This window comes from Lolium rigidum, chromosome 1, assembly GCF_022539505.1.
Source record: "Lolium rigidum isolate FL_2022 chromosome 1, APGP_CSIRO_Lrig_0.1, whole genome shotgun sequence".
Classification (NCBI taxonomy): Eukaryota; Viridiplantae; Streptophyta; class Magnoliopsida; order Poales; family Poaceae; genus Lolium; species Lolium rigidum.
Genome location: NC_061508.1, coordinates 228,929,368 through 228,949,420, shown reverse-complemented (window position 1 = coordinate 228,949,420; position 20,053 = coordinate 228,929,368). Strand labels below are relative to the sequence as shown.

The following is a 20,053-nucleotide window of genomic DNA, read 5'->3' as shown; positions in this document are numbered from 1 at the left end:
TGTGCGGCGTGAAAAAAAAAAGTTAAAAGAACAAACAAAAACACAGGCTTTTTCTCTTGGTCGATGATGAGGTGAGAAAGGACTCTCGGCTGTACGTGCAAACTGTCAAACTGGGCGTCAGGCCGTCAGCAGCACGACCCATCGCTATCGTTGTTGCAGCTCTTGCTACCCCACGCAGCAGGGCCGCCACAGAGCGATGATCCCATGGGGCGGAACATTGTGTATTTCTACTTGGCACATGACCTCAGTGATTTACTGGTGTTCACAGAACTAGTCTGTCAGCACTGTCTCTTTTCAATACCACAATTTATGATCATAATGCACCTTTTTGTATATACGTAATAAAAACTCTGCAAACATGAAACAGCACAGTTCAGCAAATATTCAGAACTTTGGCTAGCCATTGATTCCAAAATAAAATCTCAGCAGCAATGCCAGACATTATGAGGACAGCTTTCAAACATTGACGTTTGATCCTATACTTCTACCAGTCCAGAACCTATGCATGGACGGATATTAAATTACCCAGCATTTCTGAGCTTCCACTTGCACACCAGCTCATTCTTACAAAAGAAAGAGACAGTACAGAGGCAACGAGCCAGCCGAAAGTACACACATCGACTCCCTAAAACCATTCAACTAAAGCATATCCTTCCAAGAAATGTCTAAAATGCAAGGGTATTGGTACCGGGGAACAAAAGCCAAACGGAAGAGGCCGAGTCAATACCCGAACCACCACCATTGCTCTGTGCTAAAGACCTTGTCGACTTAAGATCCTTATCACCTAGCAAAGGATTTCTTTTTTCCATTGCGCGGTTCGTTCTTGACTCAGACTCAACGTCGCCGTCGCCAGTCATCCCCGAGTCAAAAAAATCCATTCTAACACTCTGGCGTTGCGCACTGCAGCGCAGTCTTGATCTTCTTGATGGTGCATGAGATGAGATTGTTCACGGTCTCCACCGACTCCACGGTGAGTTTGGCAGTGGGCTGGCTGTTCACAAGAATCTGAAATGCCACGGTCAACAGAGAGCCGCCCGTCTTGTGCTCGTTTCCGACGCTAGGACCATCAGGAAGAATGGCGAATCCAGATGGCAGCAGAGCGACATAGGTGGAATCCCCACCGTTCATCACAAGCTGCATTGCGGGGATGTCCACTGGAGCGTATACAACAATCGATCCCGAAGCATCGGTGCAAGTTTCCTGAAGGATCAACATGCTACTCTGGTTGGCACTCAAGGCCTGCAGAAGGCATGAATTATCAGAGATATTTTTGCAGAATATTAGGTAGTATCAGTAATGCACCTCAAAAAATAGTGAAAACAAATGATGAACTTTTCATAGACCAGAGTCAGACAGCCAGCAGTTAATACTTGACGATCAAACAGTTCAATTTGAGAGTACATTGCCTCATTATCTATGTCTGCTAGTGTTTGGAGGACTGACAAAACAGAGGGGTTTTATGTTCTTCCTAAAAAAAAAATTATGATGAAGTCCTTGGAATCAGGATCCACTCGAGCTGCACACAGGATCCGGTCCAGCTTTGGGTTTGGCTGCTAACCCTTTGTACGGATTAGACAGTAATGAACGTTGTCAACCTGACAACTTTTCAAGCAGATCTGGACCTCCTTCCCAGTTTGGTCCCCAGTTTGTAGTACCTTTCTCACACCTTGTGTAAAGTGTGGTGCTAGTCATTCTAGACTTTCTAGACGTCGTTACCTTTTGGTCCATGATTACGACTTTTATTCATCTACCCTAGACTCCAAAAAGTGCTTGATAGAAAGTTGCCAGACTTTGTGTTTTTTCCTTGTCATCATCCGTTCACAATATAATACTTATTACTGGATATGGCGTTAAAGTGTTATTCTATGTGAGAGCTCCCAGAGAGTACTGTCAGGTGGGCTATATCTGCATCCTCAGGAAACTTCTCACAGGTAGATAAAACATATCTAGAGTTCAGTCAAGTGTAATACGAAAGCTTGTTAATTTTAAGAACTTACGCACAGCAGTATACCAATTTTTCTTAAGCATGTCAAATACACAACGAAGGTTTAAAATTCATATCAATACCTTACGGGTTTTTTTTTTAAATTACACAACGAAGTTGCAGATTCATTCATATCTACTATGGTGAAAGTGATGTTCATTGCCCTAGACGCGTCAATTCAACTTTGTGTTGGCAAACCTCATTAGCTAGTTAACTATCAAAATAGTAATTCAAGAGAAGATAATACTCACACTGGCTCTTAGGAGGGATACGGAATTTCCATTCTGATGCCCCTTTGCGATCCGAGTCATCTCCTGCATGGGTCCTCCATTACTAAGGATATCCCACTCCGCACGCAGTTGTTCATCACGCAGAAAGTCGAACAGCCTCTCTGGAGCAACAGGCAACCATACAGATGTGGCGGCACTCAGCACCACTCCCGCTGGCTCCCCAGGCTCGCTCACACTCTTTCGTACCATGACACGCACATCCTCACCGATGCTACCTGTTGCACCATCCAGCTTACTCCATTCACGTGCAGATGATGCACTCACCCCGGCACAGAAGTTCTCCGTCATCCGGCGTGCAAGCTTAAGCATGCTTCGCTTACCCTCTTGTGATATAGCTGGCATCAAATGTGACATATATTATACATCAGTTGTGTATCAAAGTAAAGGCAGCACCAAATCTAATCTACAAATCATTTACTTATAACAGAAGCAACATCCCAAAATAGTCTTATTTGTTAGTAGATAGTAAGATACCTGAGAAAAATGTGTTCTCTTAGCTAAACAAATGAGCTTTACAGGGTGTTCGTGAAAATGGTAAAAGTTCAGAAATTTATGTACCGGTTGGTTCATTTGGTGGCACTGCGGTAGAGGACATGAGGATGGCCAGGCATTCACACTGACGCTGCAGTGTCGCAAGCCACCGGCTGGCACCAAAGGCATGGCCAGATCGGAGAAGTGGTCTGTAGAACTGGTGGACAGATGCCTCATCGTATTCCGAATGCTCAACCCATGTGACCTACAGGGTAAATGCATCCGTTAGCCATAAATGCACGCCCACATGCAATTGTCTTGGGGTGTGATACACCAACTGAGTTCTGAGCGCAATACAACACGCTGTGGCTACAGTGCAGATATTAGGAGTAGCATCCTTTTATTTTACCTTATGAGTTATGATGTACTAGTTCTGTTGGGTAAAACGTGAAATCTACACACTGGGCTGTTTGCCAGTTAACCAGTCCCAAGATGTGAACCTAGTGACGGCCAGCTGGGTGCCACCATAACTTGTTAGTGTGCAATCGTGGAATTACAGTAGTTGTACCAGGCTTGCCATTCAACTATTACTGTAGTGAGACTTGGAAAAGATTCATAAGAGATTTAGTAACATGGGAGTAAAGGACCACAATAAGAAAATGGAAACAGCTCGAATAAATTAATGAATAAATTGCATCTGGAGCGAGATAAGAGCATATCTCTAGTTTGATAATATAAGAGCCAATGCTTCTGCACATGGAATTGCCACCAAATTTTGACATCAGTCTGATACTGAATTGTCGATTTCTGGGATGTGAACTCCCAAATGATGCATTATAAAATTTCCAGAATATTTTTCCCTTTGAGATCTTACAATAAGAGTCCTAATAAAGATCTTACTTGAAGTGACAAGTTCACCATAAATTATAGGACTGTGTGATTAAGGAGTTAGAAATGGAAGAATCAACTTATTATCAGAAGCTACTCCATTTCGACAAAAATCTGAAGTTAAATCTCACAACTCTACCATGTCCTTTCGACAAACTGGTAAAGGGTTCCTTCTCATACTAATTTCACCAGAATAGGAATTATATTCTTCCTCACTTCCCATATCGGTTTACAGAAATCAATTTCCTTCCGCCAGTTGCACAGATTGAGAAGATCTGTGCAAGTCTCAAGTATGTGAAGATAGTTCTTAAAAAAAAGGTGCAAGTAGCCCAGATTTCAACATGTCAGGGACACATTGATAAAAGTGCGGACAATAAGTTACCCAAGGTGCTCTATCCAAGGGGTAGAAGCATCTAATCCCCTAGAAAAATAGGTGCTACTATTAAACAAGCATAAAAAATATTTGGGTAATGGTGTTGGATCCACATAAACGTTTAACTATTCATGGGTAACTTGTTTAACCCATCTCCTCGTTGACCAAACAAATTTTTTATGAGGGTAGTGGGTTCATGACCCTAACTAATCAATTAGGCCTTGACTTGGGAACACTATGTTGCATGGGCATCATCAAATCACATTATAAACTAATCGGTAAGATTAAACAAGCAAATTGGAGAACAACGCCACTGTCCCCAAGTTTAGAGTACAGTGGTAGTGGCGAAGTAGTGGAAGTGACATGGTTTACTTCTAATGCTACCGGGCAAAGTTTGACCACAAACTTCCACGTACAAGTACCACTTCCAAACTACAGCGATAGCCTTGTTTTACTGCCCCATCGATTTATTTATTTGCAATGCCACACGAATGCAAATCTAAGAGAAGTATTTGATAGAGAAAATATGTAGCTCGATCTTGGTTATTACCTTGCAGTAGCCATTGGGAGTGTCTTGCATCACACAGCCAGAAGGTAGCCTCCTGCACTTCAAATTTGCAGCTGGTTGTGTGGTAGCAGAATTTTGATTGCTCAGCAATCCATCAATGGACACGTCCACCACTGCCCACGCACAGTCAGCCAGCTGCTTGCAAAACCTGAGGAATATAACCTCCCTGATGGGGACCAGAGGTGAGAGCACCTGTAGCTCAGCCTTCATCTGTGGGAAGCAAAAGCAAGCAAGTCAGAGGTTAACACTCCTCGCAATATGATGTGAACACTGGGGACTGTTAGCTAGGAACTCACAAGCAGCAACGCGCCGTTTCTGCTGGAGGCAATGCCGCTAGACACCTCCTCAAGGATTGTTGCCTTGGCAATCATGCAGGAGAACATGTCAGACCACCGTCTCTGAAAATGAAATGGAGCAGCATCAGGCATCAGCATAGTATACCTGCTTAGTTTGGTATAAATAGGAACAAATGTATGTATGAAGGGAGAAGGTAAGCTTGGAGTGGAACCTCGTCCATGAGGGTCTCTACAAGGGCAACACTGTTGTCGATGATGACAAGGCCGGACTCCCTAGATGCCTCAGACACAAACCCGACAGGCTTCATGCCAATAGACTGAAAAGTGGAGTGATACTCGTCGAAGTTGAGCGTCTCCTTGCTGGGAGAACCAGGCAACCCGGTTGTAACCCAGAGAGGATCACCCATCTGCGCCATCTTGACAAGCTCGTCCATGGCGCTGATAGCGATCTCCAGGAAGACGGATCTGTCGATGTCCACCATGGACGCGAGAGCAGCAGAGCCAGCTGCCCGCGCGGGCGTGATGACCGTGCCCATGGAGCTGGAGGCGCCCCCGGCATAGTCGCTCATGCCACCGTGCAGCGTAGCCTGCTGCATAGACCCAATGCCACCGATTCCGCCTACCGCGAGTTCGAGGGAGGAGTTGGGCAGGGGCATGGACAGGTGCTGCGGCTGCAGCTGCATCGGGGACAGGAGCGAGACGGGCTTGCCGAGGAACTTGGTGGCGAGGGTGCAGACGCGGCTGAGTTCGTCCTTGAGTCGCTCGTTCTCGATGCGCAGGTGCTGCTCCTCGAGCGAGACCTCCCCGAGCATGGCGGGGCTCCCGCAGCCGCCGCACATCGGGGTGCGCATCGCCTCCCGGATGGTCATGTTCTCGGCCCGCAGGCGGTCGTTCTCCTGCTTGAGGATCGCGTTCTCGTGCCGCTCCAGCTGCGTCTATGGCACGCAGGAGAAATTAGTCAGGAATTCGCACGAACGGGAAACGAGAAATGGTAGTGGATCAGTGATCTGGTAGTACCTTCATCTGCGTGCGTCTGTTCTGGAACCAGAACTTGACCTGCCGCGCGTCGAGGGAGAGCCTCCTGCTGAGCTCGGCCCGCTGCTTCTCGTCCGGGTGCGGGCACTCCTTGAACAGCCTGCGAGGAGGAGGGACGGACGAATCCATGCATGAGAGGACAAGATGGAAAAGGTGGAGAGAGAAGGATGAAAAAAAGGGAGGAAGTGGTATGGGCGCTCGCGAGATTTGGGGTCGCTTACGCTTCGAGCTCCTGGATCTGCTGCGGCGTGTGGCGGTGGTATCGCTTCTTTCGCTTGCGCGGGTTGCTGGGCTCGGCGGCGTCGTCGTCGTCGTCGCCGACGCCGGAGATGGCGTCCAGGTGGTCGCTGCCGGACCGGCTGTCGTTCTGCGCCTCCGCGTCCCGCCCCGTCGCGGCGTCGGGGAACATCCGCCCGACGATGCCGCCGTCCCGGCCGCCGCCGCCGGCGTTGTCCTGGCGACAAGGAAAAACGTAAGACTCTCCGAATCGGCCACCATGGCGAGCGAAGCAGGAGGAGCGTTAGGGCGGAAACGGGTGTGGCGGAAGACGTACCAGGCCGAGGGAGAGCGCGGGCGAGGAGTTGAAGGCGCCGGCGTAGGGGAACTGCATGCCGCCGGCGCCACCGCCGTCGAAGAGGCCTCCGAAGCTCATGCCTCCGTCTCTATCCTTTGTCCCGAAACAGACCTAGGCCTGGATCTGCAGAGCCTTTTCGCACACCTCACAACCCGAATCCTGGCTGCGGCTGTGGAAGAGAGAGAGAGAGAGAGGGAGTGGCCTGACCTCGGCCACCCTCTTTCTACTAGTGCGAGATTAGGTCCCTCAAAACCCTAACCTAAGCCTCCCACGGCGAGCGAGCGAGCGGAGGAGGATTAAATTAAGGGAGGGCGAGGGCGAGAGGGTGGAAGAGGAGGCTGGTTAAAGAAAGGTTTATGCACGGGTGGGGTGGGGGATGGGAAGGGGAAGGTCAAAATGGCAAGACGACGAGACGATAGGGAGGAGTCGGGGTGTGGACGCATGGAAAAAGGCTGGGCGTGGGGAGAAACGCGAGGCGCTGACGCTGATGCAGCGCAGTCAAACGGGCGGTGCGGGTACCTGTCTTTTGTTCCCTTCCGGCGGAGTCTGGGGCGTTTCGTCTGCGCCTACACGGCGTCATGCTCCGGCCCGACCGCCTGCAGCGGCTTGTTTGCTTGCCTGCCGGGGCGTGCCCCGTCCCGTCTTTTGCTCTTCCAGGTGTCTCCAGCGGCTCAACATTAAAATGGATGTAGTAATGAATTATTTATATATGCGCGAACAAGAAATGGAGAAAAAATTTACTTTAGCGGTCCAGCGTAAATTGATTGGCATGTTCGCGTCGAGGCATTCACGGCTTTTGGGCACGTAATGCGTCGGTAAGAAGAAGGAGCGGAAGCGTCACTACGTCCAGGTGGAATGTGCGTGCCAGCTCTACGAGGAGAACGGGCCAACGCGTTGACGGGATGTGAGCATGCCGGGAGTTGGCTTCTCAACTTCTGGCGTTTGCCGGTGCCTCAATTTCCAAGTGAGGGAAGAGAGCGCCGCGACGAGATCCGCCTCCGCTGCTTCATCCTGTCGCCACATATGCGCAACGATCCGGCTCTCACCCTCAACTCCTGCAACAAGATCAAGATCGGGGCCTACGAGTTTCACCGCTTTGCTGGCCAGGGTTACCTCGGTGACGTGCAATTCTTCAACCGGAAGCGCGGCATCTGCCACGACGACGTCATCTTCGACAACGCAACTATTCTAGGAGATGGCGTGAACCATGAGCTCTAGCCAGCGGACTTCACGGAGGAGGAGGCCATCGAAATGCACATCTCCCAACAGAAAGCTTGCACAGTGGGATGGCCTCGCCGTCCATTTAAGGGAGTCTGCACTCTCAATGGGAGGGGGGCGATGAATCCTTTGGTCATGTGGCCACGTCCTCCCGTGCCTACGCCACCACCATCACCGCCGCCTCCGGCACCACAATGGCTTTGTACTGGCCCTAGCCGTGGGTGCTTCCGGTCATTGCCGATCTCGTCGACGACAAGGATGAGGAGTAGGCAGCCCTAGTTAGCTAGGTTTAATTTCGAGACTTTTTTATTTAGTCTTTAGCACTATGTAGTTTATTTCCATCAATAAAAAATGTTAGTGGAAAAAAAATGCATCGATAGCTGGAACAGATTCTGATCCAAACAAACACACGCTGAAAACTAGCCTTTTATATGTCCACCTCATGACACAAATGAATCAAGACGATTGCATTTCATGCCTAAAATGCATCGGATGGTTGGAGACGGCCTCATTGGCCATGTTGCTTCAAACCTCTCTCTTTTTACATGCTGGGCATGCGAGCGAGCCGAGGGATGGTCAATCAAAGATTCCCACTCACTACAATATTTTTCTCACTGTGTTTGGGGCAGATCTGGTAGGCGATCTCGACTATATCAAACTACGATCTATCTGATTTCCAAGTCCGTATATTTCAGATTCCCGTTCTTGAGCACGATTCTGCGAGATTGCCCGGATCGGACTTGCCAAAAGTTTGTGAATCGGAATAAGATATTATTATTAATTGCAAAAAAAATTAAAAAAAAGCATGAGATGGGGGAGATCTCCTCCTCCTCTCCTCGCATTTTATCTATCGTGTATTCTTCTTCGTGTAATAAAAGGGATAAAATGAAGACGATCAATGTAGCACCTACCAATTTGAAAGTACATACTATCAAACCGCATGAGAGAAATGGTAAAACTATTTATTTTCTCAAAATACATTGCCACATATCTGGCTTTCTATGCGCTACGCAAAAAAAAAAAGGCAAGGTACTTATTGGAACCTAAAAAAAAGAAAGGTACTTATTGGAACCTAAAAAAAAGCAAGGTACTTATTGGAACCTAAAAAAAGCAAGGTACTTATTGCAAAAAAAAAGCAAGGCCCAAAATACCAAATGAAGTTAAATAAACAAAGCAACCTAAAAGAGAGCTTCCAAGTAGGGAAAAAAAAGGACCAAGGTTAATGTTTTTGTTCGATCTCTCTTGAAAAGGTGGTGGTATGGAATAGAACACACATATATTGGAAACATGGTCAATACAGGAGCAAGTGCGTGAATGTTAACTTCGACACACATCTATATTGGCATCATGCCATAATGTATAACAACATGATAATGTACAACGTATCCACAAAAGTATGAAGGTAATACTATCATAAACACATGCATCCAAACTACAATGTAGTTTAGGTCGAAAGTAGAAAGCATTGTGTTAAGTTGTATAACATGAAGTCCAGCATCGGTTGGCTACTAAGCGATACATAGAACGTTTTATCCCCGTTGCCAACATGCTTATGTGCTCATACTCTTAAAATCACCGAGCAAACACCACAGCAACATCCACTCCGACTAATGCACACCATCCCAACTATTGTCATATCCTCTAGTTAACCGACCATAATTGCAAATAATTGGAGCAACAATACATTTATAAGTATATCTAATAAAAACTTGGCATGACAGCTACACTAGATAAACCATCTCATAGCTGAGGATACATCCTAGAAGGTTGTTGCTTTTCGGCCACCCTTCTAGACCTCCGACACTCCTCGGGACTTTCAAACAAAGCCCCAAGCCTATATAACTTCACATAAAATCACCGAAATACTTTTGATAAATCCCAAAACATATTTAATAACTCCGAGACACTTTCTATATTAATTTGAAGCTATTTCGATAACTCTAGAACGATTTCGACAGTTCTCTCTCACATATTGAAGTCTCGAAACAATTATAAAACTTCTTCGGTATTAAATCGATGACCCATAACCGATGTCATTATTGCAACCACATACAATATATAACACTTATATGAATTCTCTCAAAATATTTAGTTACTTTAAGCTTGTGACCCAACAAGTTTGGTAACACGCATACATGATTCAGGAACTCTTTCGAATCAATAACCAACTAAAATGTTTTTCCCATCTTAAGTGTTTTTGTATTAATGACAATGCTTAATGTATTAACCATGTGCTTATGTGTAATCTAAAAAAAATTTGATGGCACAAGATGGTTGTTTCCCCTTAAAAACCGAAGAGAATGTAGAGTCTCATATTTTCTTTACCTCATTTGAGAGAGCACCATACTATCAGGAGGAGCCCCGCCAAGAAATGCTGCAGAGGAATCAAGTTCATGAGCACAAACCCTAAAAATACCTCCACAACAGTCATGTGTTTTTGGCCAGAGAGTTTTCCAAAGTTGCTTGTTATTGTGTTTTCCAATAGGCTGGCAGTACCGTTGTCCCGAGCGGTAGTACCACTAGGAACAACACCAGCACAAACTTGTCCTAGGTCATTGATTTCCAAGTAAGTACCATGTCGGTGCCGCTTGACTACTTCCCGCAGCCAATATCCCGAGCGGAACCATATTGGCAGTGGCACGATAGTAGCGCTTATTGCAAACTAATCTGCAATAGGCGGTACTACCATTATCCAGCCCGATAGTACTCCTTATTGCAAAGTAATCTACTGAAAGAACATGTCCATTGCTCATGTGTGGTTTTGGTAATTGATGACAATCCCTATGGACTAACGGTTGCATTGAGAATCAATCCTAGGTCAAGTCCATAGCCATGTGTTAGACTCAAGGTTTCAAGATGGAGAAGACGGAGTACAATGATGAAGATGGTGTTGAAGATGAAGAGAGAAGACGGCGTAGAAGATGAAGAGAGAAGACGGCGTTGAAGGAAGACGATGGCATGTACAATTGATGCGCGTGGTTGACGTATTGTCTTTTCGTTCGACACGCGTCCGTTGGGAACCCCAAGAGGAAGGTGTGATGTGCACAGCGGCAAGTTTCCCTCAGTAAGAAACCAAGGTTTAATCGGACCGAGTAGGAGTCAAGAAGCACGTTGAAGGTTGATGGCGGCGAGATGTAGTGCGGCGCAACACCGGGATTCCGGCGCCAACGTGGAACTCGCACAACACAACCAAAGTACTTTGCCCCAACGAAACAGTGAGGTTGTCAATCTCACCGGCTTGCTGTAACAAAGGATTAACCGTATTGTGTGGAAGATGATTGTTTGCGAGAGAAAACGAGTAAAACAAGTATTGCGATAGATTGTATTTCGATAAAGAGAATTGGACCGGGGTCCACAGTTCACTAGAGGTGTCTCTCCCATAAGACGAACAGCATGTTGGGTGAACAAATTACGGTTGGGCAATTGACAAATAAAGAGAGCATGACAATGCACATACATATCATGATGAGTATAGTGAGATTTAATTGGGCATTACGACAAAGTACATAGACCGCCATCCAATCGCATCTATGCCTAAAAAGTCCACCTTCAGGTTATCATCCGAACCCCTCCGGTATTAAGTTGCAAAGCAACGAGACAATTGCATTAAGTATGGTGCGTAATGTAACTAGTGACTACATCCTTGAACATAGCACTAATGTTTTATCCCTAGTGGCAACGAGCACAACACAACCTTAGAACTTTACGTCCACTGTCCCAGGTGTTAATGCAGGCATGAACCCACTATCGAGCATAAGTACTCCCTCTTGGAGTTACAAGCATCTACTTGGCCAGAGCATCTACTAGTAACGGAGAGCATGCAAGATCATAAACAACACATAAGCATAACTTTGATAATCAACATAACAAGTATTCTCTATTCATCGGATCCCAACAAACGCAACATATAGAATTACATATAGATGATCTTGATCATGATAGGCAGCTCACAAGATCCGACAATGATAGCACAATGGGGAGAAGACAACCATCTAGTTACTGATATGGACCCATAGTCCAGGGGTATACTACTCACACATCACTCCGGAGGCGACCATGGCGGCGTAGAGTCCTCCGGGGGATGATTTCCCTCTCCGGCGAGGTGCGGAGAGCGATCTCTGGATCCCCCGAGATGGGATCGGCGGCGGCGGCGTCTCGGTGAGGTTTTCCGTATCGTGGCTCTCGGTGCGGGGGTTTCGTCACGGAGGCTTTAAGTAGGCGGAAGGGCAAGTCAAGAGGCGGCACGGGGGCCCACACCATAGGCCGGCGCGGCCGGGGGTGGGGCCGCGCCGCCCTAGGGTTTGGCCACCCCGTGGCCCCTCTTCGTCTCGTCTTCGGACTTACGGAAGCTTCGTGGAAAAATAGGCCCCTGGGCTTTGATTTCGTCCAATTCCGAGAATATTTCCTTACTAGGATTTCTGAAACCAAAAACAGCGAGAAAACGACAACTGGCACTTCGGCATCTTGTTAATAGGTTAGTTCCAGAAAATGCACGAATATGACATAAAGTGTGCATAAAACATGTAGATAACATCAATAATGTGGCATGGAACATAAGAAATTATCGATACGTCGGAGACGTATCAACAATCATGAAGAGTGAAGATGGAGCTTGCCGACTCGAGAAGAACGTGCAAGGACTAGGTTTGTGCTCGATAGGATAGTTGGTCGTATCATCGGAGAGAGCTCAAACCTTGCATGCATTGCATCGTGTTTCTTGGTTGTTCTTGGTTCTTATCCATGAGATGTTCGAGAGCTTGTGTTCATTCTCATGACAAGCTCTAGCTCATCGGAATCGGATTCCGGATGCATCGCATGTTGCATGTGCGAGGGTGATGATTTTCCCGACATACCATATTGAGAGGTTACACCTCTATGATCATGAGAAAATCATCACCCACTCTTTTCCATATTTTTTTAGTGATAGCTCTCGTCGTCCTCTTTCCGGCAAAATTGGTTTCATGTCATTCTGAGTTTCCTATCTCAAGATATCGCGTTTTCCGTATCGTCATATTTGAGAAAAGAAAAAGGAAATTTCTTTTGGGCGGGGCGGTACTACCGCTGGTGGTACCGGCCCAAGTACCGCATTAGCCTTCCGGGCTTACTGGACTCGAAGCGGTACCAGGCCGGTACCGGCCCGGTAGTACCGTAACCCAGTTACGGTACCAGGCCGGTACCAGGCCCGGTACTACCGCATGGCCCCAACTCTGCTTCTCTCTCCTCTGCTTTTCTTCAGATCTGGACACAAGCGGTAGTACCGCTCCGCAGAGCGGTACTACCGGTTTGGGGCGTTTTCCAGCTGTTTTCTTCGCAGATCTCGCGTGACGGTAGTACCGCTTCGACAAGCGGTAGTACCGCTTTGGGCGCGGATCTGACCGTTTTTCAGCCCCAACAGCTATATTTCTGGGGCCCCTATATATACCTCTCTTCCACCTCCGCCCAAACTAACCCTGCACCTCCACTCTCTCCCCTCCATTGTTGACCTTGGGTTCCTTCTTCCTCCTCTTGATCCCCCCACTATTTGTTGCATATTTTTGGGAGAAAGGAGAGAGGAGATCTAGATCTAGAGCTTCACCAATTGAATCCTCCTCTAAGTGAGAGGATCTTGCTAGATCTAGATCTTGGAGTTTCTTGGTGTTTCTCCTCACTTTGTTCTTCCTCCCTTATTCCCCCAATAGCTTCTTCTAGCTTTGTTGGAATTTGGGAGAGAAGAACTTGGGCATCGTAGTGGTGTTCTTAGCCATTGCATTAGGTGCATCGGTTGTGCTCTCTCTGGGGTTTCGATCTCGTAGGGTGTGTGTGTTCCTCCTTCGTGGTGTTCTTGCCTTAGTGGCCATCTTGCCCTTTGTGGCGCATTGCATCCTTGGTGGAGTTGGTTTCCTTGGTGGAGTGTGTTAGCCTCTAGTGGCGAGTTGCATCCTTGGTAGAGTTGGTTTCCTTGGTGGAGTGTGTTAGCCTCTAGTGGCGAGTTGCATCCTTGGTGGAGTTGGTTTCCTTGGTGGAGTGTGTTAGCCTCTAGTGGCGAGTTGCATCCTTGGTGGAGTTGGTTTCCTTAGTGGAGTGTGTTAGCCTCTAGTGGCGAGTTGCATCCTTGGTGAAGTTGGTTTCCTTGGTGGAGTGTGTTAGCCTCTAGTGGCGAGTTGCATCCTTGGTTGAGTTGGTTTCCTTGGTGGAGTGTGTTGGCCTCGTGTGGCACATAGCATCCTTGGTGGAGTTGGTTTCCTTGGTGGTGTGTTGTAAGCCTCTTGTGGCCGTGTACTTGAGAGCCTCCGTGTTGTGGAGTTGCCTCAAGCTTGATACTTGGCGTTTGCCCAAGCTTGTACGGGTTCGGTGACCACCCTCAAGGGTCCCTTAGTGGATCGAGGCTTTCCTTTGGTGGAAAGGCTCGAGGAGAATACGGTGGCCCTAGTTGGCTTCTTGGAGTGCCTCATGCCTCCACACCGCTCCAACGGAGACGTAGCACCCTTGGGTGTGAACTTCGGGATACATCGTCGTCTCCTCGTGCACCGGTTACTTCTCAACCCGAGCTCCTTTACCTATGCGCTTTACATTGTGATATCTATCATGCTTTATGATATGCTTATCTTGTTATCATCTTGTTGCTCATCATGCTAGCATAGGTTGTTGGAGCACTTAGGCAAACCCCTAGTTGATAGGCCTTGAGCTAAACTAGTAAACACATGAGTAGTTTTATTCCGCCTAGTTTAGCTCTCAAGTAGAAGTTTTTATACACCGCCTATTCACCCCCCCTCTAGGCGACGTCCTAGAACATTCATCTACAAGACTACAATAGCTTGTACTACCGTTGTCTAGCCCGGCAGTACCGCTCTAGACATTCTCCGCATGGAAGTTTCATGGCTCGGCTTCAGTTTGGGTAAGCTAAGCGGTAGTATCACTCAAGTCGCGCGGGCAACGGAAAAAATTGGGAAAGGAGTACAAAAGGAGATCATCTTCTCTAAAGATTAAAAAACGATTATTACTCTCCCTTCCATTAATTTTAGAGCTTCGGTTCACTAGATCTCTCTACCTACTCACTTTTATCTCTTGATACTTGAGGGATTGGAGGAGAAGATCTAGATCTACACTTCCGCCAAAGGAAACTTGATTCCCCCATAATACCTAGTGGGTCTTGTTACTCTTGGATGCCTTGGTTTCTTAGACGAAAGATTTTGTCCTTGAAGCTTGTGCTTGGTGTCGTACGTAAAGCTTCTTGGTCGAGTTGAGAGCCTCCAATTGAGTTGTGGATAGAGCCCCAACCTTGTGTAAAGGTTTCGGTTGCCACCTTGAAGGTCACCTCTTAGTGGAGTGTGGTCTATCCTTTGTGGTTTACTCACATAATTTGTGGTGTTGGTTGGTGATGGCGTGTATTTCACACGTTCGTTGGGCAACCCCAAGAGGAAGGTATGATGCGCACAGCAGCAAGTTTTCCCTCAGAAAGAAACCAAGGTTTATCGAACCAGGAGGAGCCAAGAAGCACGTTGAAGGTTGATGGCGGCGGGATGTAGTGCGGCGCAACACCGGAGATTCCGGCGCCAACGTGGAACCTGCACAACACAACCAAGCTACTTTGCCCCAACGAAACGAGTGAGGTTGTCAATCTCACCGACTTGCTTTGTAACAAAGGATTAACCGTATTGTGTGGAAGATGATTGTTTGCGAGAGAAAACGAGTAAAAACAAGTATTGCGAGTAGATTGTATTTCGGTAAAGAGAATTGGACCGGGGTCCACGAGTTCACTAGAGGTGTCTCTCCCATAAGACGAACGAGCATGTTGGGTGAACAAATTACGGTTGGGCAATTGACAAATAAAGAGAGCATGACAATGCACATACATATCATGATGAGTATAGTGAGATTTAATTGGGCATTACGACAAAGTACATAGACCGCCATCCAACCGCATCTATGCCTAAAAAGTCCACCTTCGGGTTATCATCCGAACCCCTCCGAGTATTAAGTTGCAAAACAACGGACAATTGCATTAAGTATGGTGCGTAATGTAATCAACAACTACATCCTTAGACATAGCATCAATGTTTTATCCCTAGTGGCAACGAGCACAACACAACCTTAGAACTTTACATCACTTGTCCCGAGTGTCAATGCAGGCATGAACCCACTATCGAGCATAAGTACTCCCTCTTGGAGTTAAAAGCATCTACTTGGCCGGAGCATCTACTAATAACGGAGAGCATGCAAGATCATAAACAACACATAAGCATAACTTTGATAATCAACATAACAAGTATTCTCTATTCATCGGATCCCAACAAACGCAACATATAGAATTACATATAGATGATCTTGATCATGATAGGCAGCTCACAAGATCCGACAATGATAGCACAATGGGGAGAAGACAACCATCTAGCTACTGCTATGGACCCATAGTCCAGGGGTAGACTACTCACTCATCACTCCGGAGGCGACCATGGCGGTGTAGAGTCCTCCGGGAGATGAATCCCCTCTCCGGCAGGGTGCCGGAGGCGATCTCCAGGATCCCCGAGATGGGATCGGCGGCGACGGCGTCTCGGTAATGTTTTCCGTATCGTGGCTCTCGGTGCGGGGGTTTCGTCACGGAGGCTATTTGTAGGCGGAAGGGCGGGTCAAGAGGCGGCACGGGGGCCCACACCACAGGCCGGCGCGGCCAAGGGGGCGCGCCGCCCTAGGGTTTGGCGCCCCGTGGCCCCTCTTCGTCTCTCCTTCGGACTTCGGAAGCTTCGTGAGAAAATAGGCCTCCGGGCTTTTATTTCGTCCAATTCCGAGAATATTTCTTTACTAGGATTTCGAAACCAAAAACAGCAGAACAGACAAGCGGCACTTCGGCATCTTGTTAATAGGTTAGTTCCGGAAAATGCACGAATATGATATAAAGTGTGCATAAAACATGTAGATAACATCAATAATGTGGTATGGAACACAAGAAATTATCGATACGTTGGAGACGTATCGGCATCCCCAAGCTTAGTTACGCTCGTCCCGAGCGAGTAAAACGATAACAAAGATAATTTCTGGAGTGACATGCCATCATAAACTTGATCATACTATTTGTAAAGCATATGTAGAGAATGCAGCGATCAAAACAATGTGTATGACATGAGTAAACAAGTGAATCATAAAGCAAAGACTTTTCATGAATAGCATTTCAAGACAAGCATCAATAAGTCTTGCATAAAAGTTAACTCATAAAGCAATAATTCGAAGTAAAGGTATTGAAGCAACACAAAAGAAGATTAAGTTTCAGCGGTTGCTTTCAACTTGTAACATGTATATCTCATGGATATTGTCAACATAGAGTAATATAATAAGTGCAATAAGCAAGTATGTAAGAATCAATGCACAGTTCACACAAGTGTTTGCTTCTTGAGGTGGAGAGAAATAGGTGAACTGACTCAACATAAAAGTAAAAAGAATGGTCCTCATAGAGGAAAAGCATCGATTGCTATATTTGTGCTAGAGCTTTGATTTTGAAAACATGAAACAATTTTGTCAACGGTAGTAATAAAGCATATGCATCATGTAAATTATATCTTATAAGTTGCAAGCCTCATGCATAGTGTACTAATAGTGCTCGCACCTTGTCCTAATTAGCTTGGACTACCTGGATTATCACCGCAATACATATGCTTTAACCAAGTGATGGCGTGTATTTCACACGTTCGTTGGGCAACCCCAAGAGGAAGGTATGATGCGCACAGCAGCAAGTTTTCCCTCAGAAAGAAACCAAGGTTTATCGAACCAGGAGGAGCCAAGAAGCACGTTGAAGGTTGATGGCGGCGGGATGTAGTGCGGCGCAACACCAGAGATTCCGGCGCCAACGTGGAACCCGCACAACACAACCAAGCTACTTTGCCCCAACGAAACAGTGAGGTTGTCAATCTCACCGGCTTGCTGTAACAACGGATTAACCGTATTGTGTGGAAGATGATTGTTTGCAGAGAAAACAGTAGAAACAAGTATTGCGATAGATTGTATTTCGAGTAAAGAGAATTGGACCGGGGTCCACAGTTCACTAGAGGTGTCTCTCCCATAAGACGAACGAGCATGTTGGGTGAACAAATTACGGTTGGGCAATTGACAAATAAAGAGAGCATGACAATGCACATACATATCATGATGAGTATAGTGAGATTTAATTGGGCATTACGACAAAGTACATAGACCGCCATCCAACTCGCATCTATGCCTAAAAAGTCCACCTTCGAAGTTATCATCCGAACCCCTCCGGTATTAAGTTGCAAAACAACGAGACAATTGCATTAAGTATGGTGCGTAATGTAATCAACAACTACATCCTTAGACATAGCATCAATGTTTTATCCCTAGTGGCAACAAGCACAACACAACCTTAGAACTTTCCGTCACTCGTCCCGGTGTCAATGCAGGCATGAACCCACTATCGAGCATAAGTACTCCCTCTTGGAGTTAAAAGCATCTACTTGGCCAGAGCATCTACTAATAACGGAGAGCATGCAAGATCATAAACAACACATAAGCATAACTTTGATAATCAACATAACAAGTATTCTCTATTCATCGGATCCCAACAAACGCAACATATAGAATTACATATAGATGATCTTGATCATGATAGGCAGCTCACAAGATCCGACAATGATAGCACAATGGGGAGAAGACAACCATCTAGCTACTGCTATGGACCCATAGTCCGGGGGTAGACTACTCACTCATCACTCCGGAGGCGACCATGGCGGTGTAGAGTCCTCCGGGAGATGAATCCCCTCTCCGGCGAGGGTGCCGGAGGCGATCTCCAGGATCCCCCGAGATGGGATCGGCGGCGACGGCGTCTCGGTAATGTTTTCCGTATCGTGGCTCTCGGTACCGGGGGTTTCGTCACGGAGGCTATTTGTAGGCGGAAGGGCAGGTCAAGAGGCGGCACAGGGGGCCCACACCACGGGCCGGCGCGGCCAAGGGGGCCGCGCCGCCCTAGGGTTTGGCGCCCCGTGGCCCCTCTTCGTCTCTCCTTCGGACTTCGGAAGCTTCGTGAGAAAATAGGCCTCCGGGCTTTTATTTCGTCCAATTCCGAGAATATTTCTTTACTAGGATTTCTGAAACCAAAAACAGCAGAAAACAAGCAATCGGCACTTCGGCATCTTGTTAATAGGTTAGTTCCGGAAAATGCACGAATATGACATAAAGTGTGCATAAAACATGTAGATAACATCAATAATGTGGCATGGAACACAAGAAATTATCGATACGTTGGAGACGTATCAGCATCCCCAAGCTTAGTTCTCGCTCGTCCCGAGCAGGTAAAACGATAACAAAGATAATTTCTGGAGTGACATGCCATCATAAACTTGATCATACTATTTGTAAAGCATATGTAGAGAATGCAGCGATCAAAACAATGTGTATGACATGAGTAAACAACTGAATCATATAGCAAAGACTTTTCATGAATAGCATTTCAAGACAAGCATCAATAAGTCTTGCATAAGAGTTAACTCATAAAGCAATAATTCGAAGTAAAGGTATTGAAGCAACACAAAAGAAGATTAAGTTTCAGCGGTTGCTTTCAACTTATAACATGTATATCTCATGGATATTGTCAACATAGAGTAATATAATAAGTGCAATAAGCAAGTATGTAAGAATCAATGCACAGTTCACACAAGTGTTTGCTTCTTGAGGTGGAGAGAAATAGGTGAACTGACTCAACATAAAAGTAAAAGAATGGTCCTCATAGAGGAAAAGCATCGATTGCTATATTTGTGCTAGAGCTTTGATTTTGAAAACATGAAACAATTTTGTCAACGGTAGTAATAAAGCATATGCATCATGTAAATTATATCTTATAAGTTGCAAGCCTCATGCATAGTGTACTAATAGTGCTCGCACCTTGTCCTAATTAGCTTGGACTACCTGGATTATCACCGCAATACATATGCTTTAACCAAGTATCACAAAGGGGTACCTCTATGCCGCCTGTACAAAGGTCTAAGGAGAAAGCTCGCATTTGGATTTCTCGCTTTTGATTATTCTCAACTTAGACATCCATACCGGGACAACATAGACAACGAGATAATGGACTCCTCTTTTAATGCTTTAAGCATTCAACAACAATTAATTCTTTTCTCATTAGAGATTTGAGGATGTTTGTCCAAAACTGAAACTTCCACCATGGAACATGGCTTTAGTTAGCGGCCCAATGTTCTTCTCTCACAATATGCATGCTCAAACCATTCAACTCGGTGTAGATCGCCCTTACTTCGGACAAGACGAACATGCATAGCAACTCACATGAAATTCAACAATGAGTTGATGGCGTTCCCCAGTAAACATGGTTATCGCACAACAAGCAACTTAATAAGAGATAAAGTGCATAATTACAT

General features: G+C 46.3%; 1 protein-coding gene across 1 annotated transcript; it reads right to left on the bottom strand.

The window, feature by feature from the left end:
- Positions 1-372: 372 nt before the first annotated feature.
- On the bottom strand, positions 373-6,557 carry LOC124655694 (homeobox-leucine zipper protein ROC5-like). Its single transcript, XM_047194550.1, has 9 exons — positions 6,459-6,557; positions 6,127-6,359; positions 5,888-6,005; positions 5,083-5,805; positions 4,871-4,972; positions 4,557-4,784; positions 2,833-3,010; positions 2,236-2,609; positions 373-1,239 (listed from the first exon to the last, which is right to left on the bottom strand). Exons 1-9 carry the CDS (start codon positions 6,555-6,557, stop codon positions 880-882), a joined length of 2,415 nt encoding a protein of 804 aa, XP_047050506.1. The 3' UTR covers positions 373-879.
- Positions 6,558-20,053: the final 13,496 nt, after the last annotated feature.

Coding starts and splice junctions, on each gene's coding strand:
- LOC124655694 (XM_047194550.1), bottom strand. CDS start 6,557: ATGAGCTTCGGAGGCCTCTTCGACGGCGGTGGCGCCGGCGGCATGCAG. Junction 6,360..6,458: donor CCGCGCTCTCCCTCGGCCTG/GTACGTCTTCCG, acceptor CCTTGTCGCCAG/GACAACGCCGGCGGCGGCGG. Junction 4,973..5,082: donor TAGAGACCCTCATGGACGAG/GTTCCACTCCAA, acceptor TTTCATTTTCAG/AGACGGTGGTCTGACATGTT.